Source organism: Gastrolobium bilobum, unplaced genomic scaffold, assembly GCF_033153095.1.
Source record: "Gastrolobium bilobum isolate Gb01-03AN ecotype WA unplaced genomic scaffold, APGP_CSIRO_Gbil_v1 utg2245, whole genome shotgun sequence".
In the NCBI taxonomy this organism is placed as follows: Eukaryota; Viridiplantae; Streptophyta; class Magnoliopsida; order Fabales; family Fabaceae; genus Gastrolobium; species Gastrolobium bilobum.
Window position 1 is genome coordinate 23201 of NW_026898515.1, and position 27640 is coordinate 50840.

Sequence of the window (27640 nt, forward strand, 5' to 3'; positions counted from 1 at the left end):
CAAACTTAATGGGCCAAATTTATTATTAATTAATTAGTAATTTTGATTCAATAAATTATAACCATTGATAAACGAAAATCAACGGTTAGGATCTAAGATGATATAAGCTTATATTCTTTAAAATAACAGATGTTATTCCCTATAATTATATACACGAAGGAAAGTTCTCACATTTGGGAATTAGGTTTTTGACTATTCTTTGTGTGCAATAACCCAAAACACAATAGTTTAATGGACTTCATATTCCATAATTATAGTCCTGTTATTCATTTGGTTTCATGATTGTTACTTTCAAAGGTTAAGTATTTGTTCTTTTAAAGGACACAAATTGTGTTCTTTTAGATTTTAACATTATATATTACGGGTAAGACATAGTTATAACATGAAAAATAATTTTTTTCTCTCTCCACGTCAGCTGAAATGACTGAGGAAATAGGAAAAAAAGTAATTTTTCATATTATAACTATGTTTTACATGTAAGATATAGTGTCAAAAACTAAAAGGATACAACCTTGTGTCCTTTAAAAGGACAAACCTTTTTTTTCTACTTTTAAATGTGTTTATTTGGTTTAATTGGGCCCATATTTTGAAATAGGTCAACTAATCATTTTTGTGATTAAGTTTAGAAGTCTTTCTTTTTTAAAATAACTAGTGTATTACCCGTGCTTTGCGCGGAGAAAAAAAAATTGGTTTGTTTGTCTCATAAAAATTAACGCAACACATAAAAGTATATTGTTGAATTTTACCTTGTCATATGATCATTAAAAAATTCCAAAGTTTGACTCAACTTCTTTCATTATTTTCCAGAGATGAACTTTCATTTAGAAAGATCAAATTTACAAAATAATAGTACATAAATATTTTTTGCAAAGATTTGTGTCATTAGTATTTGAAATTTTTCAAATTCGTATTTATAAAAATTGAAATCAGAATTAGAAATTTAATTATAAAAGAAGAAGGGCAAAATTTTAATTTAATTATAAAAAAATGTTGGCGGGTCGGTCCTCCTGACCAAGTCTAGTGTCCAACCTCTAATTGTCAGCATTATATACCAGCATGTAATACATTTTTATATTTATCCACATAAAAAAATTCTTATAGTTGCATACATGTATCTAAGTTTTTATATTTTATCTCAGATAAGGACATTCATTTATTACAATTAAATTTACAAATTAATAATAAATAATTATTTTCTTGTAAGGATTTGTGTCCTTAGTATTTTGAATTTTACAAATTTGTATTTAAAAAAATCGAAACCAAATTTAGGAATTTAATTATAAAAGAAGAAGTATGAAATTTTAATTTAATTATGAAAATAAGTTGGTGGGTCGGCCCTTTAGGACGAGCCTAGTTTGCCACCTCTAACTTTCAGCATGTAATATGTTTTTATATTTATCCACAAAAGAATGTTCTTATAATTGCATTTAGGGTTTTATATTTTATCTCAGAGATGGACTTTAATTTATTACAACAGATTTACAAAATAATAATAAATAATTATTTTATGCAACAATTTGTGTCGTTAGCATTTGAAATTTTACAAATTTGTATTTACAAAAATTAAAATCAGATTTAGGAATTTAATTAAAAAAGAAGAAGGGTGAAATTATAATTTAATTATAAAAATGCGCGTTGGTGGGCCGGCCCTCCGGGCCGAGGCACAGTTTGCCATCTCTAACTATCAACATATAATAGATTTTTATATTTATCTACAAAAAAAGGATCTTATGGTCGCATTTAGGATTATATATTTTATCTCAAATATGAACTTTCATTTATTACAATCACATTTAAAAAATAATAATAAATAATTATTTTTTGCAAGGATTTGTGTCATTAGTATTTGAAATTTTAAAAATTTGTATTTACAAAAATTAAAATCAGATTTATGAATTTAATTATAAAAAAAGAAGGATATAATTTTTATTTAATTATAAGAATATGTTGGTTGGCTGGCCCTCCGGGCCGAGCCCAGTTTGCAATTTTAATTATGAACATTTTATGTAAATAATTATTTTTTTGCAAGGATTTGTGTACTTAGTATTTTGAATTTTACAAATTTAATTTACAAAAATTGAAATCAGATTTAGGAATTTAATAATAAAATAAGAAGTATGAAATTTTAATTTAATTCAAAAATAAGTTGGTGGGTCGCCACTTCGGATCGAGCCCAGTTTGCCACCTCTAACTATCAGCATGTAATAAATTTTTATATTTATCCACAAAAGAATGTTCTTATATTTGCATTTAGGTTTTTATATTTTATCTCAGAGATGGACTTTAATTTATTACAACAGAATTACAAAATAATAATAAATAATTATTTTATGCAACAATTTGTGTCGTTAGCATTTGAAATTTTACAAATTTGTGTTTACAAAAATTAAAATCAGATTTAGGAATTTAATTATAAAAGAAGAAGGGTGAAATTATAATTTAATTATAAAAATGCGTTGGTGGGCCGGCCCTCCGGGCCGAGCCTAGTTTGCAACCTTTAACTATCAACATTTTATGTAAATAATTATTTTTTTGCAAGGATTTATGTCCTTAGTATTTTGAATTTTACAAATTTGTATTTACAAAAATTAAAATCAGATTTAGGAATTTAATTCTAAAAGAAGAAGTATGAAATTTTAATTTAATTATAAAAATAAGTTGGTGGGTCGGCACTCCGGGCCGAGCTCAGTTTGTCACCTCTAACTATTAGCATGTAATAGGTTTTTATATTTATCCACAAAAGAATGTTCTTATAATTGCATTTAGGTTTTTATATTTTTTCTCAGAGATGGACGTTCATTTATTACAACATATTTACAAAATAATAATAAATAATTATATTTTGCAACAATTTGTGTCGTTAGCATTTGAAATTTTATAAATTTGTTTTACAAAAATTAAAATCAGATTTAGGAATTTAATTATAAAAGTAGAAGGATGAAATTTTAATTTAATTATAAAAATGTGTTGGTTGGCCGGTCCTCCCGGCCGAGGCCCAGTTTTCCAACTCTAACTATCATCATGTAATAAATTTTTATATTTATCCACAAAAAAGATTCTTATGGTCGCTTTTAGGATTTATATTTTATCTCAAATATGAACTTTCATTTGTTACAATCACATTTAAAAATAATAATAAATAATTATTTTTTGCAAGGATTTGTGTCGTTAGTATTTGGAATTTTACAAATTTGTATTTACAAAAACTAAAAGCAGATTTATGAATTTAATTATAAAAAAAGAAGAATAAAATTTTAATTTAATTATACAAATATGTTGGTGGACCGGACCTTCGAGCCGAGCCCAGTTTGCCACCTCTAATTATCAGCATGTAATAGATTTTTATATTCATCAACAAAAAAGCTCTTATAGTTGCGCCTAGGTTTTTATATTTTATCTTAGAGATGAACTTTTATGTATTACAATTAGATTTACATAATAATAAGAAATAATTATTTTTTTGCAAGGATTTATGTCGTTAGAATTTAAAATTTTACTAATTTGTATTTACAAAAATTGAAATCAAATTTAGGAATTTAATTATAGAAGAAGTATAATGGAATTTTAATTTAGACATAAAAACTTGTTGGCAGGCGGGGCGGGCAGGACCTCGGGCCAAGCCTAGTTAGCAACCTTTATCTATAAACTATTTATGTAAATAATAATTTTTTTGCAATGATTTGTGTCCTTAGTATTTTAAATTTTACAAATTTATCTTTACAAAAATTGAAATCAAATTTAGGAATTTAATTATAAAAGAATAATGATGAAAATTTAATTTAATTATAAAAATAAGTTAGTGGGTTGGCCCTCCGGGCCGGGCCCAGTTTGTTACCTTTAACTGTCAGCATTTTATATTAACATGTAATATGTTTTTATATTTATCAACACAAAATTATTCTTATAGTTGCATCTAGGTTATTATATATCTATATTTTTTACAGTTGTCTTTAAATCGACTCTTTGTGGTCTGTGTATTTGTGACATATATAAGAGATAAGGTGAAAAATATTTGAGTTCGTACGTTTAATATTCTATCAAACACTTTATAGTTGAATAGGGTGATATCAAAAGACCTTTCGTTAGTTTAATTACATAATAATAAATATTATTAATAGGCTTAACAAAATATTATTAATAGGTTTAACAATCTTAGATGTAGAAAGTTGTGGTATTCTTAATATAACTGTTTGACAACCAAAATTTTAAACTTTTTTCCCACCTATGAATTTTAAATTTCAAATTTAAATTATTTTTTATCAACTATAAATATATTTTTATAATTTTAAGTAGATTTTTTGTTTTATCTATAATATTATATTAAATTTAAATTTATTATGTATGTCATTTTCCCACCTATCAAGTTCAAAATTCAAATTTAAAAAGTTTAAGGGAAAATGTTTATCCTTTTAAATGACACAACTTATATCCTTTCACTCTCACGTAGAAGTGGGACCCACACCTTTATTTTTTTTGTCAACTCTCTCTTCCTTTATCTATCTCTTTCTCTCTCTTAAAATGACACAACTTTACATCCTTTAAAATGACACACACTTTTCCCAAAGTTTAAATATTAAATATTTTCTCACCTAATAGATATAATAATAAAAATTATTAATAGACTTAATAATTTTTCATACAAAAAATAGTGAAAAAATCCATAAAAGGTTGTGCACTTTTTTCATGTAATAGAATATTGTGTTAATTATACTCTTGTAATAAAAAATGAAAGTTTATTTTCTTTCGTATGTACTAAATTAAAATTTTCATTTTTATAACTATTAAATTTTTATAACTTTTTTGTACATAATTATAGAGGTCATTTTATTTTTATTTAAATTTAAAATTTAAATTCTTTTGTATTAATTTATGGTTTTTATATGTTTTTTAAATTGGTTATACATGTATATTTAAAATAATTATGTTAAATATTTTTTTTAAAATAAATTGTACGGAATTATTTTCTGTTTTTGTATTACTTTTTTAAGTTAAATTTTAATAAATATTCTTGTAAAGTATAAATTCGTCATTTCTTAATTTTTATTTAAATTTAAAATTTAAAATATTTTTTTATCAACTATACATATATTTTATAATTTTAAATATTTTTTGTTTAATCTATAATTTTATATAAAATTCAAATTTCTTATATAGATATCTTTTTCCCATTACAGAAATATTAAATGCTGAACTCTTTTTTCACTTTTCAAGTTCACAATTTAAATTTTAAAAATTTAAAATTTCAATATTAAATATTTTTCCACCCAATAGACATAATAATTAATATTATTAATAAGCTTAATAATTTTTCATATAGAAAATAGTGGAAAACATGGATAGAAGATGTGCACGGCTTTTTGACCCTTTTGCCCCTCATTAATTAATAAATAACCAATTTGCCCCTCCCCCAGAACTATCCACTATCCTGCTCCCCTTTAGTCGATTACGGTGAAGATTTAGTCGACTACATTGCAAAAATATAGGAAATATGAACCCCGCATTTTAATCGACTACAAATCCATCTTGATCGATTAAATTCCTGGGAGATTTAATCGACTAAATTTTATATTTAGTCAATTAAACTTCGCTGATAACCCTATATGCAGCCCTTTTTCGATCTCATTTCAAATAGTTTTGTTTTGTAACCCACTCAACCTCTTGTCTGTCATATGTGATCCTTCCAATCAAGCTTACATTTCATCCCACCATCTCTAAAGACTTAATATTGTGAAATTATTGTCATTCCATCCACATTCTCATTTTTTGGCCCCAAAATCCGAACCCAAATCCGAACCCTACTCCCAAATTCGTGTGAAAGAAGACCTCAAGTCCAAACATGTATGTTACAATGATCTACTATGATGGAAAGCATTATGAAGGCCCTAATGGTGTTCAATTTGAAGGAAAAACGAAAATATTGAAAATCAAACAGGGCACTACATACAATGAGCTGAAGGGGAGAATTCACCAAAAATTGGGGCTACAAGGCAGCCAATGCGTTCAGCGGATGATCGCCAGGGTAGAGTCTACAGTTGCTAAGGATGCTTTATTCTACATTGGTAATGATATATGTGACGATGAAGATGTGGAATGTGTCATAGATGCAATTGTTGACCGAAATTTTAAAATTTTATTGAGATATATGTTGAAATAGATTGTGGTCAATCTTCATCTGCATCTATGCATGAAAGAAGTCCGAGTCAAGAAGACAGAGTAGTCGGTTTATCCGCACCGGCACCTGTCTTAAGTCAGATAACACTGAGGGAAATAGACGAGGATGAGCACGAGGAGGATATGGACAGTGATTACATCGGTGAACCTGAGAGTGTTATTCCACTAGGTGACACCTCAGATACGGACGTAGAGAGGAATTTTGACGCTGACACAAACTCAGGAAACCTGAGTTCCCAGGTTATGCCACCACTTCGTGTTGACCCTGTTAGCAGTGGTAAGATAGTGAAATAAAGTTTTAAATGAACATTTCATATTTGTGTTATCATTGGTACTGGTGGAAAAGTTTAAATTTTGACGTAGGTTCTGAGATTGATCCATTTTGGAACGAAAGCCCACATTATTCCTTCATTAATTGGGCTCACCCTAATGATGAGACAGATATATTGTATGGCGATGATGACTTCCACGGTGGCTGGCAATTAGAGGATCCATTATATTTGTACCAGGAGTTTCGTAGTAAATCTGAAATGCAACATGCAGTCAAATTATACTGTATGAAGGCTCACCGTACTGCTGTAGTGGCAAAAAGTGATGAGCATAGATTTGTGATGAAGTGTCGACACCATATTGATGGTTGTCCCTGGTACGTGCGGGCATTGTTGCCGAAGAGTGGAAATACTTGGGTGGTTAGTAAGTGGGGTAAAGAACACACATGCCTAAACCAAGGTCTTACCCGGGACCATAGACAACTGGATTCTGATGTTATCTGTGTAGCCATTATGAGTATGTATTACGCGATGTTTGGTTACATAAGTTATGTTTATGTTATTTAATTCAATTTTTTTATTGACAGTGTTGACTTTGAATTCTTTTTTTTTCCTTTGTAGGTATGTTAAAAGAAGATCCATCTCTCAAACCAGTTCTTATTCAAGAAAGGGTTCAGCATTTGTATGGATACAACATAACTTACAGGAAGGCTTGGAAGGCTAAACTGAACGCCATTGTGAAGTTATTTGGTGACTGGGATAAATCATATGTATTCTTTCCTGGTTGGCTAACATACATGACACAGGTTAATGTGGGTTCTGTGTTCAAGATTGATACAAACCAGTGTTTTGATGAACGTCGAGTCTACACCGATAAGGTTATCTTTCGCCTATGTAGCACCGATACGACACGTGATACGACACGACACGACACTCCGACACGTCAATCCTAAAAAATAATAGATTTCGACACGTTGGGACACGTTTTAATATTAAATAATATTTTTAATTTATATAGCATATAATTCATTTAATATTCAATAATTTAACAAAAAAATAAAACTAAATTAATAATACCAATCAACATGTTATAAAGGTGGAAGCTTTAATAAAAAAACAATAACTGGGATGACAGAGAGAGATAATATCAGATAGAGAGATCAAATCATATTAGAGAGAGATAAGAGAGAAGGAGATACAGCAATAGCGTAATAGGAATTGACAACAATGATGCTAAGGTGATCTCTTATCTATTTAAGGGAAAAAAAGGAATTGATATGATCAGGTGGAAGCTTTATTAATATATTTTAATTTTTTTTTTAAATAATTTTTTTACGAAATTGCCATTTGACTGTGTCGGAACGTGTCGGAAAAGTCAAATTCGCGTGTCGAAATGGTCAACGTGTCGGGAATGTTGACCGCGTGTCGGATACCGTGTCGGAACGTGTCGGAACTTGTCGGAGCGTGTCGGACACGACACTCCCTGTTTTTTGGAGTGTCTGTGCTTCCTTGTCTTTCGCAGGGTATTTTGGACCTTTCACCAGTGCATTGAGGGTTTTAAATATTGTAAACTCATAATCCAAATTGATGGCACACACCTGTACGGTAAATACAAAGGTACCCTTTTGATTGCTACGTCACAGGATGGAGATGGATACATTCTGCCTATTGCCTTTGCTATTGTTCCGTCGGGTGAGAGATTGGAAGATTGGTCGTGGTTTCTTAGCCTAATGCGTTTTCATGTTACACATAGGCATGGTATTTGTCTAATATCCGATCGGCACCCCAGCATCATCAGGGCTGTGAAGGATCATGCCGGTTGGTAGCCTCCATTTGCGTATCACGTGTTTTGTCTTTGTCACATCGAAAGCAACTTTAACACTAAGTTGAGGGATGTGGAGCTGAAGAAAACCTTGATGAAACTAGGTATACAATTTCCTGAATGTGTACATTTTGTATCTAATGCAAATTTATATATAACTCATTCATTTGAACCATTTTTTGTAGGGTACCTGAGTTTGAAGATTCATTTTGATATCAGATTTCAGGAATTTGTCGACAGTAACCCACAAGTAGCATCATGGATAGATCATATTCCCAAAGACAAATGGTGCAGGTCTTATGATGAGGAGGGCTGCAGGTTTGGTCATATGACGACTAACCTATCTGAGTGTATCAATAAGGTCCTAAGGGGTGCATGTAATTTGCTTGTAACGGCATTGGTCAAGATGACTCAAAGTAGACTTGTTGAGTATTTTGTCAAGAGACGTGAAAAGATCCAAAAAACAATGGCAAAAGGCTGGAGAATTGCAAAAAAGGTTGAGGATTACATACAAAAGAATGACCAGTTAAAGGTGAGTCTCTGTGTGCGTGTTTTTGATAGAGACTTGAAATTGTTTGAAGTTGAAGATGCCTACAATCAATCTACGCATGATGCCGGCGACATAATGAGGGTGGACTTGCTCAATCGCAAATGTCAATGTGGACGGTTCACAGCTAGAAGATTTCCTTGTAGTCACGTGTTATAGGTGTGCAAGGTAGAAAAATTGAACCACTATGACTATGTCGATCCTGTGTTTTCAATGTCACAAATTGACAAGGTCTATGTTGCACATTGGTATCCAATGGGTAATGAGTTGTTGCTTCCACAAATAGATGGCCCAACTATTATCCCAAATTCATTGTTGGTACGTGCACAAGGAAGAGCGAAGTCTTCAAGGATACAAAATGAGATGGATTGGGTTGAGTCACAACCCACAAGCAGTCAGAGTAGATGTAGCACCTGCAAACAAATTGGTCACAATAAACGTACATGTCCTATGAGGATTAGATAGAGTTGAACCAATGTTGTGCATTCAGTTGTGAACTTGATGTTAGGAGGCACCATGGGAGGTGGTGAATGTGTTTATGGTTTATGTTAATGTGTTTCTTTTATGTGACTTTGTATTGTAAACTTTATGTTACTTTATGTTGTTTTATGTTGCTTTCAATCCAAATTTGGAACCGATGACATGGAATGTTCAACAAATGCAATGAATGGTACTTTTCCAAAAACTTGATCAATTTGGTTCAAACCATAGCAAAACATGTCACAATTGTCCATAGAAACTCAGAACAATGACTAATACGTGTGTAAAATGACTTAACCAAGTTTCGGGGATCCTAAACCAATGTTTCCAAACAATATATTTTCATTTATGGATTATAACGTCCACGTTGGTTTTTTGTATCACAAATTGTGTTCCCCAAGTCACACTAACGTATTCCATGAGTGTACAATCACCACCAAACCAAAAAAATATGTGGAAAACAGAATGGGGTGCCAAAAGCAATGGTTTAATCGATCAACCCATACTGGTTTAATCGACTACATTTGTGTCACAAATTGGTTTAATCGATCCTAAACCAACGTTTCCAAACAATATATTTACATTTAGGGAATATAACGTCCACGTTGGTTTTTTGTATCACAAATTGTGTTCCCCAAGTCACACTAACGTATTCCATGAGAGTACAATCATTACCAAAATGAAAAAATCCGTGGAAAATAGAATGGGGTGCCAAAAGCAATGGTTTAATCGATTAACCCATACTGGTCTAATCGATCAACCAAAATGTAGTCGATTAAACCAGTATGGGTTGATCGATTAAACTATTGCTTTTGGCACCCCATTCTGTTTTCCACGGATTTTTTTTGGTTTGGTGGTGATTGTACACTCATGGAATATGTTAGTGTGACTTGGGGAACACAATTTGTGATACAAAAAACCAACGTGGACGTTATAATCCATAAATGTAAATATATTGTTTGGAAACGTTGGTTTAGGATCCCCGAAACTTGGTTAAGTCATTTTACACACATATTAGTCATTGTTATGAGTTTCTATGGACAATTGTGACATGTTGTGCTATGGTTTGAACCAAATTGATCATATTATTGGATAAATACCATTCACGGCAAACGGTAAACATTGAAAAGGGCATAGATAATGATAAATAATTCCAATAACAAAACAACAACTTTATTACATGAAATAGTTCAAGAACTAAACCCTAGTACAAACCCTAATCCCAAATACATCAAATCAGATATAAAGCAAAATACATAACAATAAATCCACCCTAAACATGAACTAAAAACATAAACCCTAAATCTAATCCTCTTCCTCCTCGGACGCCGTCTCCTCGTCATCCTCATCTGACACATGAGCCCCCTCCCATGCATCCTCCTCAACCTCCTGTCCTCGTGCAAGCTCTAGACGAGCAAGCCTATCTTCCACACCCTTGAACCTTCCATGTATGTGTCTAAACCTTTCATTCCCTTTCTGGATGTGACTCTTCCTCCATTTTTTATGTTTCAGCACCATTTTTCCTATCTTCTTCAGTGTGGCATTTATGCCCTTCATGACATCACGCAAAGAAAATCCACCTTCAGGTTCAGCTATCTCCTCAACCTCAGCCTCGTCATCATCCTCCTCCTGATCCTCCGCCTCTGGGTCAACTATGTGTGCATCTGGGGCAACATAAGGAACCCCAATCTCAACCGGACCAGTGAACTGCCATACACCCGCCCTGTTCTTTGCAATCTTGCACTGCTCCAGTAGACGCTTTCCGAACTTGCAATTATAGCCTGTGGTCTTCTTCAAGTGCTCAGTGTCCATGGAAACACCAAAGTGAACCAGTATCCTCTGTACCAGACAGGCGAATGGAATATGACCCTTATGTTTGGCCTTAAACATCATCCAACAGATGTAGTGCCTCCAATTGACCATAACTGCATGTCGGAAAGCCCACATGATAGGAATGTCATGTTCCAGCACCCTGAAATGATTGAAATCTCGCGGAAACAGGATGTGGGTGATGACATAGTGTAATATACGGACCTCTACACTGAGCAACCCCACTGTGTAGTGAATGTGACGCCCACGTGCGATATCAGGCCTCCTAGCCTCCTCCACAACATCACCTCGGGAATATCTAGAAATTGTTACACTACTATCTGCATCATACTCCACAGTCTGCGAAGCATCAAAGTCATAGCCCAGTATCTCCAACCATAGCGGAGTCGTCATGATGATGTCCACCCCGCAGACCCTCGACCTTAACTCTCCCTGTACGTAGATGAGGTTATGGTAGAAGGCCCGCACCAACAACTCTGAATACGAACACAACATCTCAGCCAAAACCCTCAGATGTGCTGCCTCCAACAATGCCAAAATCTGAAATCCCTCCGCCGCAAAAAATGTTGTATACAATGATTTCGAAGGACATAAGGGTCGGTTCACATGGTCACGTACAAATGCAGTGTGAAACGAGGGGTCATCCTCAAACAAGTATCCAAATGGGAGGTCGACAGTAGCAGGCTCTTCGTCTTGTGGCCTTAACGAAGACGACCAGTCTTGTCGTTGCTTCGTGCGTCTCTCATCTTGGGCATTGTCTGATCTTCTACGGGAAGCCATTTGAACAAGCGTACCTACAATGGAAGTGGAAACAATATCAATTAACAATATCAATAACTCAAAATCGGACAATAAGAATATCAAAAAAATTCAAAAATCAATAGTCATGCATAATAACAAAAAAATAATCTAAAAACACAAGTAAACTAAGCTATAGAAATACGCTAATGATAATATCAAATCTCTGTGTGTTCCTCCACATTCACCATTTCCAGATTCACCATTCCAAAGTCCCGTGGCTGTGGAAAAGATTCAAAATCAAAACCCTAACCCTAATGTTCTTCATTACACGAAACAATATCAATAACTAAAGACAAAAAAAATCAAACCACGTTCTACCATAAAACAGAAAAAAAAATAGAAACAAAATCATGTAAAGGAGAAAAAAAAAACTAAACATAAAACACAATGCAAGTGCCTAATCGTTACCTACCAACTCAGTTTCACAAGGTGGATAGTTCTGATGGTGCAATCGGACGGCCAAGGAGAGGAATTTCATTGGGTTCTTGAAGAGGTGGTATTTTGGGGGTTTGTAATCGACTAGGGTTTCAAAATAACCCCGTTCGCGAAATGGGGGGGTTTAAAATTTAGTCGATTAAATCTCCCAAGAAATTAATCGATCAAGATAGATTTGAAGTCGATTAAAATGCGGGGTTCATATTTCCTGTATTTTTGCAATGTAGTCGACTAAATCTTCACCTTAATCGACTAAAGGGGGCAGGATAGTGGATAGTTTTGGGGGAGGGGCAAATTGGTTATTAATTAATTAATGAGGGGCAAAAGGGTCAAAAAGCCAGATGTGCACATTCTCCAAGTAATATTTTCTAGTTTTCATTTACGACATATGAGACTGTGTTATTTATACTCTTACATCAAAAGAATGAAAGTTTAATTTGTTTGTTATATATTAAATAAAACCTTTTTTGTAGTGATTAAATTTTATTATTTACTTTTTACAGAACGATAAATGTCATTTTTTATTTAAATTTAAAATTTAAATTCATTTATTTTCATTGTGCATATTTATTTATATTTCTAAAAAAAATATAATGAACAAATATGAGTTGATACAAAAAAGTATTCTACTAAATCGAATATTTGGTGAATTGAATTGAACTACATTTAATATAATCGAATATTTGGTGAATTGAATTGAACTGCATTTAATATAATCGAATATTTTATTATTTAAACAAAAACATTATTAAAAAGTGTGTGTGTGTGTGTGTATATATATATATATATTAGAAACACGGTCATTAGAAAAAAAGTAATTAGAATACTCTGTGTTTAATCAAATTCCAATTTTTGATAATTTCAGTTTTTGCTTTATACTCTTTTCCCACCTATCAAGTTTAAAATTCAAATTTAAAAAGTTTGAATTATAAACATTACATATTTTCCCCTAATAAATATAATAAATAATATTATTAATAGGCTTAACAATTTTTCATGCATAAAGTTGAGAAACATTAAAATAGTCTGTAAAAACTTAATGGCAAACAACATTTTACGATGCACGAGTTAGATGGTCATTGGTCACTGAATGGTCATTCATTTTTATAGTGATTAAATTTTTATACTTTATTTTATACAGAATGATAGATGTAATTTTTTTATTAATTATACATATTATTATAAAATTTAATTTTCTTATCTTTTAATTTATAATTTTTAGATTAAATATACATATATATATTTAAAATATTTATGTTAATTTTTTTAAAAAATACATATACAATTTTTTTTCTCTTTTGGTATTAATTTTTTAAATTTATTTATTTATTTATTTTCGATTATAGTATAAATGTGTCATTTCTTATGGGCTTTATTAATCTCCATCAATAGGAGAGAAGTATCTCCTACCACTCTCACAATCATGTGGTGGGACCCGCATAGTTATAAAATAAAAAATAAAAAATAAAAAAGCTCAAGGATCGATGTCTCTGTAGGAAAATAAACTTATCTCCTATGGCATAAGACTAGTTTTTTCCCATTTCTTATTTATTTTTTGTATTTAAATTCAATATTTAGTTTATTTTTTAACAACTATACATATATTTTTATAATTTTAAATATTTTTTCATTTGATCTATAATTTTATATTAAATTTAAATTTATTATATATATATATATCTTTGCATTTCAGAAACATTAAATGTTAAATTTAAATTTATTATTATATATAGGTGAAATTTTAATATTATTATAATAACGTGTTGGCTTTTGTAAATAATATATGATCATTTTTATTTGATCAAATAAATTAAGCCCAAATAACATAATAACAAAAATTATTAAACCTAAGCATAATAATATATTTTCCAATAAGTATATAATAATACAGTTGTCTACCACTAAAAACTGTTGAACTAATTACCAAAAAAAAAAAAATATGTTGAACTCTTTTTCCTCCTATATCAATTTAAAATTCGAATTTCAAAAAAATAGTGGGATAGAAATAAAAATATTTGCTACCAATTAATGTTGAACTCTTTTCCGACATATATCAAGTTTGAATTTCAAAATTAGAAAAAGTAATGAGATATTAATAATAAAAAAATGATTAAATATTTTTTAAAAATGTTTATGTTAAATATTTTAATTAAATATATTTTTTAACAACTATACATATATTTTTATAATTTTAAATATTTTTTTCATTAGATCTATAATTTTATATTAAATTTAAATTTTATTATTATATATAGGTGAAATTTTAATATTATTATAATAACGTGTTGGCTTTTGTAAATAATATATGATCATTTTTAATTGATCAAATAAATTAAAGCCCAAATAACATAATAAAAAAAATTATTAAACCTAACCATAATAATATTTCCAATAAATATATAATAATACGGTTGTCTACCACTAAAAACTGTTGAACTCTTTTTCCTCATATATCAATTTAAAATTCGAATTTCAAAAAAATAGTGGGATCTAAATAAAAATATTTGCTACCAATTAATGTTGAACTTTTTTTCGATATATATCAAGTTTGAATTTCGAAATTAGAAAAAGTAATGAGATATTAATCATAAAAAAATGATTAAATATTTTTAAAAAATGTTTATGTTAAATATTTTAATTAAATAAATTTTTTAACAACTATACATATATTTTTATAATTTTAAATATTTTTTTCATTTGATCTACAATTTTATATTAAATTTAAATTTACTATTATATATATAGGTGAAATTTTAATATTATTATAATAACGTGTTGGCTTTCGTAAATAATATATGAACATTTTTAATTGATCAAATAAATTAAGCCCAAATAACATAATAAAAAATTATTAAACCTAACCATAATAATATATTTTCCAATAAATATATAATAATACGGTTGTCTACCACTAAAAACTGTTGAACTCTTTTTCCTCATATATCAATTGAAAATTCGAATTTCAAAAAAATAGTGGGATCTAAATAAAAATATTTGCTACCAATTAATGTTGAACTATTTTCCGACATATATCAAGTTTGAATTTTGAAATTTGAAAAAGTAATGAGATATTAATCATAAAAAATGATTAAATATTTTTAAAAAATGTTATGTTAAATTTTTTTTTTTTAAATTACTTGCACAAAATTCTTTTCTCTTTTTGTATTATGTTTTCGAATTGTTTTTTTTTTAAAAAAAACATCCTGGAATATTCACTTTTTTTTAAAGGAGGTTGGAATACTGAACTCTTTTCCCACATATATCAAGCTTCATATGCCTGTATTATATTTTGAAATTGAAGAGCCTTCAATTTCTCTTCTAGTTCATATTCTAAATATGAGCATGCAAAACAGAGCTTTTCAATTCCTAATTACATTGAATTAGGCTAGGCTCTTATTAATAGGCACCAAAAAAATTTAAAAAAGTAGAAGAATAAATTAATAGTGATAATTAAAGCAAAAAATTCCTAAAAGAAAAATTGCTTTGAAACTATGTTGCTGGGTTGCACTGGTCTAACATCCGGCACACTTCCAACATTCTTTGAAGAAAAATAAGATGGATTTATGAGAGTCAAAGTAGTATCATCCCTATCCAATTCATCACTCCCATCATCACGGTAAGCATATCTGTCAAGAACAGACATCAATTAAAGAACAGACATCAATTAAAGAACAACAACAAAAATGCGAAACAAATTATGTATGGACAGGAAGAATAGAAGGGAAAACTCATCTTGCTCTTGTAGACATTAAAGATAGAAAATAAAAGAACTTTAAGATAAAGTAGAAATTTTTACTGTATTGAATTTTGAGATGGAGCCCAGAGAGCACAGATAACACACATGAGAGAAAAAGACAGAACTTACCAAAATGCTGGGATGATCCACACATTATGTCATTGCTCGTTGTATATTTTTGTTTCTTTGTTGCAGCTTGTAGATCTTTTCAAAGAAGGCTAAAATCAAATATTTAGTCATTTAAAAGTTAAGACATTTTGTTTTATAATCTCATTCATTCATGATATTAGATTATGGAGAAAATACTTGTAGAAGAAAAGCGGATAGACAAGAATGTCATACCTTTCTATGAGAAAGTACAAAAGCACATATCCCAGTGATTCCAAATCATCCCGTCAGTTTTGTTCTACAACAAAGCTGCAAAAAAAACCAAAAATATTACATGTTCATGTAATAGAACAACAATTTGAGATGGTGAAGAAGATAAACAGACAGATGAGAGAAGAAATATATGCACAGAAGCTAATTACCAAATTTGAGAAGATGAAGAAGATAAACAGAAAGATAAGAGAAAAAACATGTGCACAGAAGCTAATTACCAAATGAAAAAATTCAATAACACATATCCTATTTATACACAAAATATTTGCATTTTTTACAAAATATTTTCTTTTTTTAATGATTATTTTTTTGACAAAATAGTATTTTTTATGCAGCATTAATATGGTTAACAATTATCCATGTAGAAAGTAATGGGATAATGTCTACAAAAAAAAGTAATAGGATAGTAAATGAGCTGTCTGCCACCAACAATTGTTCAAATATTTTCCCACCCTTTAAAATTCAAATTCAAATTTAAAATTTAAAATTCAAAATCAAGATTTCAGAAAGCAATGAGATATTATTAATTTTAAAATTCCAATGCAGAAAGTAAAGGGACATTAAATAAGCTTTCTGCCACCAACAATTGTTAACAAATCTTGTCCCTTGATTTAAATTACAAATTCGATTTTTATTTTATTTTTCTATTTATTGATTTTACCAAAGAAGGAAAGTTTTAAATATTTTATAATGTGAACACAAAGCTGAAAGTGAAGGAGAAAGCGACACATTAGCATACTTGCCAAAAAATGGATTTCCTTTAGAAATATTAAATAGGAGTAAGAATAAATAACATAACTGATCCACACCAAAAAATAAAATAAAAAAAATAACATAACTGATTAGAATAAAGCAGAAAAAAATATACAAGATAAAAAATAAAAAAAGGTAAAACACAAAAATAACCATATTATACATGTTCTTCATTATTTGTTTGCTTTTAGATAGTTTGTTGTTACTTTTTTTTTTGGTAGATACATGGGGCATAGCCCCACAAAGAAAACAAAAGACAGAAAACCAGAAACTAGACCAACTAAAGAAATAAAACCAAAACAGAACAGGAAATAAAGTGAAGATTAAACAGACTTGAGCAGCATCTTGAAACCGAATAGACCAGTCCAGGATCAAGCAAATCCGCAACAAGCAGATTGAGGAGCTCTCCATGAGGGGATGGAATTGTGGATCGACCAAAAGAATCCTCCAAAGCTTTCTTTGCAATCCAATCTGCACAACAATTGCAGGACCTAGGAACATGCTTCAGAGAAACTAACCAATCTCTATTAAGAACAACTCGAATCTTAGCCACCAAGGGAGGCTTTCGAGTTTCATTACCAGATTTGGTAAGAAAGCTTAAAGCTTGAACAGAATCTGATTCTACAATGATACTCTTCCAACCATAGCTCCAAGCAAATTCCAAACCATGGAATAAGGCCCAGAGTTCAGCTTGCAAAGAGGAACAGGAACCGATAAATGCAGAAAAACCACTTAACCAATCTCCATTCCAGTCTCTTAAAAGGCCACCACAAGCCGCTCTATCATTTGTTGCTGCACCGTCGACATTCAACTTAAGAAAACCTGGAGCTGGGACTGACCAAACCTGACTAGGAAGAATAGGAAGGTCTTTTGGAACATGTTGCAGAATTCGTTTGCTTTTACAGCAACTAATTTCGTCAATTAAAAAAGCAAGCACACTAGAAGGATCAGTTGGACGATTTGCAGTCACATTATGCAGCTCTTTGTTTCTCCAAATCCACAAGTAATTGCAGGCTGTGAAGAAATAATCTCTCCAGTCTTTACCAAATTTAAGCTTCTGGTTCAAATTAATAAGAATCCATTCTTTAAAAGAGCTTGAACTCAGGAAGCCTATCGGCAGTGGTTGGAGGAGAGGATTTAACCAAACATTCTTTGCTTTAGGGCAGTCCCTAAAAGCATGAAGACAAGTCTCCACTTCATCAGGACACGGAAAACAGCTATTAGGTAAATCACCCCATCTGCTTGTATATTCTTTGGTGAGCATCCTTCCATGGAGCATCTTCCACATTAGCAACTTGACCCTGTCTTTTCCTTTCCAGCTCCATATCCAATCCCAACTGCTATTGCTTAAGCTTTGTATAGGACAAGACAGATTCCTGTAGGCAGATTTAACAATGGATTGACTTGGTGACCTATTTTTCCAACTCAGCAAATCCTCACCTGCTTCCCCATCCATATAAGAAACAGCCAAAATCTGGTTCATTATGCACCCATCAAAATGATTAAGGAGGAACTGTATGTTCCATCTTTCTCCATCTAGGAAAGAGCTGTAATTTATCTTTAGAGCAGTAGCCTCATCTGTGGGGGGAACAATTGCAAGAGAAATTAGATCATAATTGTGGCCTATCCAATTGTCCTTCCATAATTCAATTTTCTTCCCATCTCCAATCTGCCAAGAGATGTTGCTTAGCATATCAGGCCAGATTTTACATAAGCTCTTCCACAAGTGAGAGTCATAAGCTTTGCTAGATACTTCCTTCAAAAGATTTTTGCTTCTGCCATATTTGCCAACTAACATTCTATCCCAAAGTTGATCCGGAGATTGGATTAAAGACTAGGCACACTTATGCAAAAAAGCTTCATTTTGCTTTCTTAGATCAATAATACCCAAACCTCCTTATTTTTTGGTTGCTTGAGCTTCTCCCAGCTGACCGCATGGTTCCTTCTCTGGATATCTGAGTCACCCCATATGAAGCTTCTTTGGAGTTTTTCAATATCATCACAAATGCCTTTTGGGAGGAGGCTACTCTGCATATTAAACATAGGGATGGCAGAGATAACAGATTTAGCTAGAGTAACTCTCCCTGCCATTGATAAACAGTTCTTTTTCTAGCCTTGGAGCCTTCCATTTACTCTATCCATAATATCCCCATAGTGCTGTTTATTTATTCTCCCATGCTTCATCTTATAACCTAAATATCTGCCAATATTCTTTGTATATGCAAAGCCACTTGTTTCCACAATAGCATTAGCAAGCTCAGGGGAAACATTCTTCGAGAAAAATATATTAGATTTGAGATAACTAACCTTTTGACCTGACATATCTCCAAAAGTGGCAAGGCATTTCATGATTATTTTAATCTGGTCAATGCTAGCTTCACCAAAGAGCAATAAGTCATCCGTGAAGAGTAGGTGAGAGATTGGAGGGCCACATTTACCAGCTGACATAGGCTTCCATTCCTTTCTATCCATTGAATCCACTATTAGATGGGACAACTTTTCCATACACAGAACAAAGATATACGGGGAAATAGGGTCCCCTTGTCTTAGGCCTCTGCTGGGGGATATTCTACCCGATTTAGCACCATTCCAGAAAATCTCTAATTCAAATGAAGAAATATACTGCATGATGAGGTTCACCAAATAATCTAGGAGGTTGATCTCGATTAACACTTTTTGTATGAAGCTTCAGGACATTCTATCATAGACTTTCTCAAGATCGATCTTTATAGTGAAGAAACCCCTGTTGCCTTTCATTCTGTTCATGGAGTGGACCATATCCTGAGCAATGACAATATTATCCTGTATTTGCCTATTAGGGACAAAACTGACTTGTTGAGGGGAGATAAGTTTATTCAGAATTGGCTTCAGTTTCCCTACTATGATTTTGCTTATTCCTTTATATAAAACTGAGCAGAGGGCTATAGGCCTAAATTGGGATATTTTGTCAGGTTTGGCCAGTTTAGGAATAAGCACTAGAAAAGTTTTGTTGAGATCCTTCACCTCAGTTGGATTCTTCCAAATCTGAGTGACACACTCCACCACTTGGTTTTTCATAAGATCCCAATTTTTCTAAAAGAAAAAGGCAGGAAATCCATCTGGACCAGGGGCTTTCAGACCATTCATGGAGAAAAAAGCTTCCTTTATCATAACCTCCAAATAGGGTCATTCAACAACTTCATTTCTGTTTCTTCCAAAGCAGGCCAGCTGGCTCAAGTAATGACCCAAGGTCTATTGCGAATCTCCTCTGTGAACAGATTTTTGAAAAACTTGATAATAAGCTTTTTCAGATTCTCCTCTTCTCTCACAGGGTGACCCTCATCATTTTTCATTTCAAGAATTTTGTTCCTAGCTCTCTTGATGATTGTAGTGGTATGGTAAAATCTAGTATTTCGATCACCATCAGCTAGCCAATTGCACCTCGCTTTCTGGAACCACAGAGCTTCTTCTTGATCCATAACCCGGCTCAATTCTCCCTGAAGGGCCCTATCTAACTCAGAATGAACCTGATCCTGCATACTGTTGGTGTTCAGTTGAGTTTCTTGAAGCCTTTTTAGAAGATAATCTTTTCTAACCTGAATGCACCCAAAGACCCTTTTATTCCAAGATTTCAAAGGATTAACCAGAGCTGACGGACTCTGATTAATATTGCACCGAGGATTCCACATAAATCTAAGAAAGTGGGGAAAATATGAGTGCTCTTGCCAAGCTGCTAGGAACTTGAAAGGCCTCTCCTTCCAAGACATCCTATTTGGGATTAGTGAGAGAAGGAGCGGATTATGGTCAGAATTGAGCCGAGGTAAGGATCTCACACTAGCTTCTTCATAAGCAACTCTCTAGTCTGCATTTACACAAATTCTGTCAAGCCTTTTGAAAACCCTATCCAAATGCATCCACTTGGGGGCCCTCCAAGTAAAATTCGAACCTCTACAGCCCAGGTCCATGATGTTACAATCATTTAAGAATGACGAGAATTTCTGACATCTAGCAAGGTTGACAGGGCACCACCTTTTTTCTCACAAACCAAAGCTATTTCATTGAAATCACCCATCAAAGCCCAAGGACCGACTACATTATCAGTGATTCTCTTGATATTTATCCACAGATCCTCTCTAACTTCCTCTCTAGGATTAGCATAAACCACAGTTGGAAGGAAAGAACTCCCTGTGTTGACATAACAAGACATGTGAATAAATTGACTATTTTTCTCAATGATAGTAATTTTGAAAGACTCTTCCTTCCACATAATCCAACAGCATCTTCTATGGCAAACTGATTGAACCCAAGTTGCTTTATTTTTTTCTGGGCAATAACCCCACTTATTCTAGGTTCTAGGATTTCTACCAAGCCAATCCTATATTTCCTTATGAAATTACTAAGGGATTTCTTAAAGGATTTCTTAGCAGCACCCCTGCAATTCCAAACAAGGCAATTCATTGGATAACTGAATCAGGTCCAGAGTTGCAAAGCCCCTGGTCACTTTCTGTCATATGCACTGCATCTGAGCATATATTATCCTTCTCCATATCCATTCCATCAGTACTTTCACGATCAGGAGGCTCCTCTGGTTTTAATTGGTCTTCACTACTGGCCTTTGAGACCACCATATCCGAAAGCTGGCTCTCCTCAACACACATCTCACAAGTAGCTACTGGGACAACCCTGCCACTTAGATTAGTTGCAGCAATCTTAGAACAAAGATCCTTCTCTTCCTCTAAAGGCTTTGTACTGACACCAGAACGGGCAGCTGAGACAGAGGGGTGTTGTCTCTGTTGAACCTGTTTTTTCAGTTTACTGGATGAAGGGAGCTCTAGGGGGTAGAGCTTTTTCCCACTGAAATGGGTTCAGAGGCAAAGATAAAAGTGTTTAAATTCTCTGGAGCCTTAGATTTATAGTTGGGTTTGCCACTTGTCTTTTTTAGATTTAATGGAGTTTTCCTCGCCGATGTGGAGGAATTGACCTACCCACTTTATTCTCTTTACTCACAAAGCTCTTGGCTCCTACAGTAGCTTTAGGAGTAGGGCTCTTCATAGCTGACGGCCTGCTACTATTCTCTATTTCTTTTTTATACTGGTTATGTTGGTTTTTGTTGGAGATATCAACTCCAAAAGATCTTTCTTCCTTTCCTTCGAATCTTTTAGGTTGTTGGCTCTTTGGGAATTTCTTCATCTGGACCACCATCCAGGGTCCCACTCCATGATTCACAAGTGGAGTCTCTTTTTCTATGACCGGTTCCTGAGCTTTGTTGTTTTCTGTAGGTTTCACAAAATCTGGGCATTTTTCAGAATTATGCACATACCTGCCGCATTGGAGACAAATCATATAGAGATCTTCATATTCTACCTTAAAGATTTCATCCTCCAGAATATATTCCCCCCTCAAAGGTCTAGCTAGATCCAATTCAACACAAACTCTAGCATACTTCCCTCTATCCCCCAATGAGGTAGTTTTGTCAATCTTCAACACTTTACCAATTGAATTCCAATAAACTTCAGAACAGAGACACCACAATACTCAAGAGGAATACCTGGTAGGCGAATCCAGGCTGCTACTCGATGGACAGCTGTTGTGTGAGGATTAAAGAAAGGTTCCCATTTTCTTAAGGCCAGGTAATGTCCCATGAGGATCCAAGGTCCCCCTGATAAGGCCAAGTTAAGGTCTTCCAAGCTCGCAAACTTCACAGAGAAAAACTCATTTCCCAGGTCGACTACTGTTATAGAGCCCGATTTCGCCCATTAGCTCTCAAGCTTTTTCTTCATGTACATCACTCCAACTTTCTTTCCCAAAAGTTTCACGATAATAGCATTTCTCCATGGATGTCGCAGCCTCTGTTTTGCTTCTCTAGAACACCTGAACCAAACTGATCCATCATCGTAGATAGTCTGGAACCCCAATTCGTTAATAACTCCTAGCTTGGGATCCAAAGGCTCGTTGTTATCTCCCTCAGTCTCTTCCTGCCAGGTATCATCCTCTCCCATCGAATTTCCTTCTGCTCGGAGAGCTTCCGCGAAAGACTTGGGTTTCCCTGACGGAATTCGCTCCATTATGTTTCCTAAGCTCGCTCCTCTGTTCGAAGAGTCCGGGGAGAATTCCTCCCCGTTCTTTGACCTTTTGACACTCTTTCGTATACAATCCTTTGTTTCGACTTCAGAAATTAGTGAATCTTCATTGCTGCCATTTAAGACGCTGATCTTGCCCTAACAGAGACCTAACCCATTTTGTTGTTACTTTATATTGAGTATTTGATTTTCTATTTAGATGATGTTAAATTATAATTTTTACTTTAGTTAATTATAATTAATTATATAATAAATAAATAAAGGGTTTGGTATTTGTCATTTTAAATGACATAAGTTATGTCATTTTAGGAGAGAGATAGACACAGAAAAACGAAAATCATTGGAGAGAGAAAGTGAGTGGTTTTTTTAATTTAAAATTCAAATTTTCTGTGTATGTATCTCTCTTAAAATGATATAACTTTCTGTCATTTAAAATGACAAACACTTTTCTCATAAATAAATAATTAAAAATAACAAATAGGTGCCAAGGCAACTGCTGCTTGGATGTACGCCATTGTATGTAGGGGTGTTCGCGGTCTGGATTGGATCGGTTTTGGAAGCAAAACTCATCCGATCAAATCCCTTCGGTTTGATCATGTAATCATCCATTCGGTTTAGATTTTTTTTCAAATCCGATCCGATCCAATCCAATTTTTTTCGGTTTGGATTGGATCGGTTTTCGGTTTTTTGAATATCTTAAAATTAGTCTCATGATTATTGTGCAAATAACATCTTTCATATATATTGGCTTTGTAAAAAAAAAATTTGAAATACAAAAATATCAGTAAACATTTCTATAGTTGATGAAACGTGACTAAGTTTTTTCTTGGGTTTAGTTTATGAGTTAATGAGTTTTGAGTTTAGAAATTTTTGGGCTATGATTGGGGAAAGGACAAGTAGGTAGAGAATAATTAATATATTGGATCGGTTTGGATTGGATCGGTTTTCATCAACCCATCCAAAAACCGATCCAATCCAATTAAAATTTGCGGTTTTTTTTCGGTTTTCAATTTTTCAATTTTCGATTTATTCGGTTATCGATTTTTCGATTTGATTTTCGTGGTTTGGATCGGTTGATGAGCACCCATAATTGTATGTAGATGCGAGAATATGTAATGTGACATTATTCGTTGACTCTTGCTGACATTAACACTTCAGAAGTTTGAACCTACAGGGTAGTGTATAACTGTATATGCTGTGGTACTAAACGACGACGCAGGGTCCAAGCAAGGTCATTTTGAGCTGTTTCATTTATGCGCCGCTGGGTGCGTTTTGCGCGGTGAGTGAGACAGAGAGAAGAAGAAGATGGGGAAGAAGACGAAGAAGCCTGGGAAAGGCAAAGAGAAAACTGAAAAAAAAACTGCAAAAGCTGAAGAGAAGAGAGCTCGCAGGGACACAAAGAAGCTTTCTCCCGAAGACGACATCGACGCCATTTTGGTATAATTCTATAGTCACTAAGTTGAATTAGCTTGCGGTTCTTCTTTCTAATTACGTGAAAATCTTTTTATTTGTTGAATTGAACACAGTTGAATATTCAAAAGGAAGAAGCCAAAAAGAAAGAAGTTCATGTTGAAGACAATGTTCCTGCACCTTCTCCTCGCTCCAACTGCACCGTAATGCCGTTAATTCTACAAATACTTTATTTTACATCTTGATTTTGTTGCCTATTTTATTTCGTGATGTTTGATTCTTCAGCTCACCGTTAATCCGTTGAAAGAGACTGAGTTGATTCTTTATGGCGGTGAATTTTACAACGGGAACAAGGTTAGAACTCAACGCGGTAGTTACTTATCGCGGTTTACATGTTTAATTGAAGCATTCTGATTCTGATTCTGATTTCGAGGCAATTTTTATTACTATGTGAATTTTTGTACAGACTTTCGTGTACGGCGATCTTTACCGTTATGATGTGGAGAAGCTGGAATGGAAATTGATTTCGAGTCCGAACAGTCCTCCTCCTCGCAGTGCTCATCAGGCAGTTGCTTGGAAGAATTATGTTTATATTTTTGGTAATTGATTTGATAAGGCTTTCTGGAATTGTGCATGCTCAGACTCAAGTCATTCATGTGACGGTTATTTTATTTTTTATTTTTTTATTTGTGCTTTTTTTTAGGTGGTGAATTTACATCTCCAAACCAAGAGCGGTTCCATCACTACAAGGTTTGACAGACCTGCATCGTGTTGCCTCTGTTACTTGCAGAAAATGTGGGCTTGCTTTACTGGATTTTTGAAATTTAAAGATGTTGCTTTTGAATTTTGATCTGTGTGTTGTGTAGGATTTTTGGATGTTGGACTTGAAAACAAATCAGTGGGAACAGCTTAATTTAAAAGGATGCCCGAGTCCACGATCAGGACATCGAATGGTATGTTCAAGTTCATATGAAGTCGTTAGTAAGAATGTCAGATTATTAAATCTTAAATTAAACAGGTTTTTGGTATGTTTGTTTTTGAAAATGCATACTATTCCATTTGACTCAAATAACACCTTCCACTGTCTGGATTGCGTAGCAAAGTCCCTCAGATGATTTCTTACCTGTTTGGATCTTGTACACTACATGACATCAAATACTCGAATTATATGAGTTCTGGTACCTGGCAATTCTTAGGCTCCCTTTATCATGGTTATTTCCTATATTTATTCTTTTAATATGCAACCCAAATGTGACAATTGAATCACAATTTATGAGGACATAGCATATTTATATTTCTGTTAGAAACATAGAAGTTAAATGATCCGCATATTTACAGCTTAATTTGGTTCATTTCAATGGGATATTCCAATTTTGAAAAAGCATTACAGCCATATCAGAAATTAAATAAAAAGAATAATTTATTAACTTGTCCCTGAAACTGATTTGATCACTAATATCCTAGTCATGGAGTAACAATAGCCCAATAAATTGTGCAAGATACTGTTATTAGGAACACAGAAGAAGTTTCTTTTGTGCTATTTGGTCTTTAAACAGCTGCAAGGTTGTATTACTTCCATATCTCAATGCCTTTTCAACTGTCCCCATTTAGTGGATGGCAGAAAATGTTATCAAAAGATTTATTTTTTCTTCTTAATTAATTGACTTTTATAATCATCATGTTTGTTTGCAATTGTTAAGAGATTGCAACTTTGTTCATAACATTGTGGAACATTTGTTGATGTTGATTCTTCTTGCTGTCGCTGATTGCAGTAACTAAGATATAGCAACTGTGACTTATAGAAAATCATTGACATTGATTATTCTTGCTGATTTCTTCTCTATTTTATGCATCTTATTTTGGGTACTTTGAGGTTGGTTGCATTACTTATTGCATTGCTGAATGCCCGAAACCTTGCAATATTCTTCCTATCTCTCTTTCCATTTAAACTTTCTCACAGATAAATACGTGAGTTTTCCATCCAACATATTTGTCATTATGTATCCCTTTCTTGTTATTGTTACCTTTAGGAACCTGTTTGTGATGTCATCATTATGAATCTTTATTTTAGGAGTTTATCTCGGCCAACTGAAACCGCCCCCCCCCCACAAAAAAAATATCACATGTGAAACTCACATTAATCCAGTCTTTTGTCTTCATCATATGTTTTTTATATTAATGCTTTGTCTCCAAATTATTTGTTTCCTTTACAGATGTTATACAAGCACAAGATTATTCTTTTTGGCGGCTTCTATGACACTCTTAGAGAAGTGAGGTTGTTGATGCTACTTAATTGATGATTTTGTTTTGAGTTCATAATTCTGTAACTTACATGTATTTGATTTTCTTTCTGTAGTTAAAAAATAAAAATATAAATCTGCACGTGATGAAAAACTTGCAATAGCTAATAGGTAAATGTTTTGTTTTTGAAAAGTGAGTTCTAATATATATTATCCGTGATTCAACTTAGACCTAAGTGAGTCTACAGGCAATTAATTCTGGGAGAAGAATCGGAGTTTGAGCTACAAATAAACTGAAGTTACAGGATTTATTTGGATATTTTCTCTGTTAGTAAATGGATATTGAAGAAAAGAAGAAGTGGAAGAAGTGTTTTATCTGAATAATACTTTCTTGATTCATTGAGAGACCCAATGGGTCCTTTTTATATTGAGTACATCCAACTACCTCAACTACTTTAATAAATATACAACCACCAACTACATCAATAAATATACAACTACCAACTACATCAATAAATACTATCTAGAATATTCTACATATTCTACACTCCCCCTCAAGTTGGGAGATATATATTGATCGTTCCCAACTTGCTGATCAAATTCTCAAAGGTCGGCTTAAGTAATCCTTTGGTGAGGATATCCGCCGTCTGTTCCTTGGTAGGTATATATGTCAAGCATAGACTACCGTCTTCTAATTTCTCTTTGA

General features: G+C 32.9%; 1 protein-coding gene across 1 annotated transcript; it reads left to right on the forward strand.

Moving 5' to 3' along the window:
* The first annotated feature begins 24566 nt into the window (after positions 1-24566).
* On the forward strand, positions 24567-26991 carry LOC133317006 (uncharacterized). Its single transcript, XM_061518800.1, has 7 exons — positions 24567-24721; positions 24811-24897; positions 24980-25048; positions 25161-25293; positions 25398-25444; positions 25561-25647; positions 26908-26991. The coding sequence occupies exons 1-7, from the start codon at positions 24590-24592 to the stop codon at positions 26989-26991; spliced, it is 639 nt and encodes a 212-aa protein (XP_061374784.1). The 5' UTR covers positions 24567-24589.
* The last annotated feature ends 649 nt before the right edge of the window (positions 26992-27640 follow it).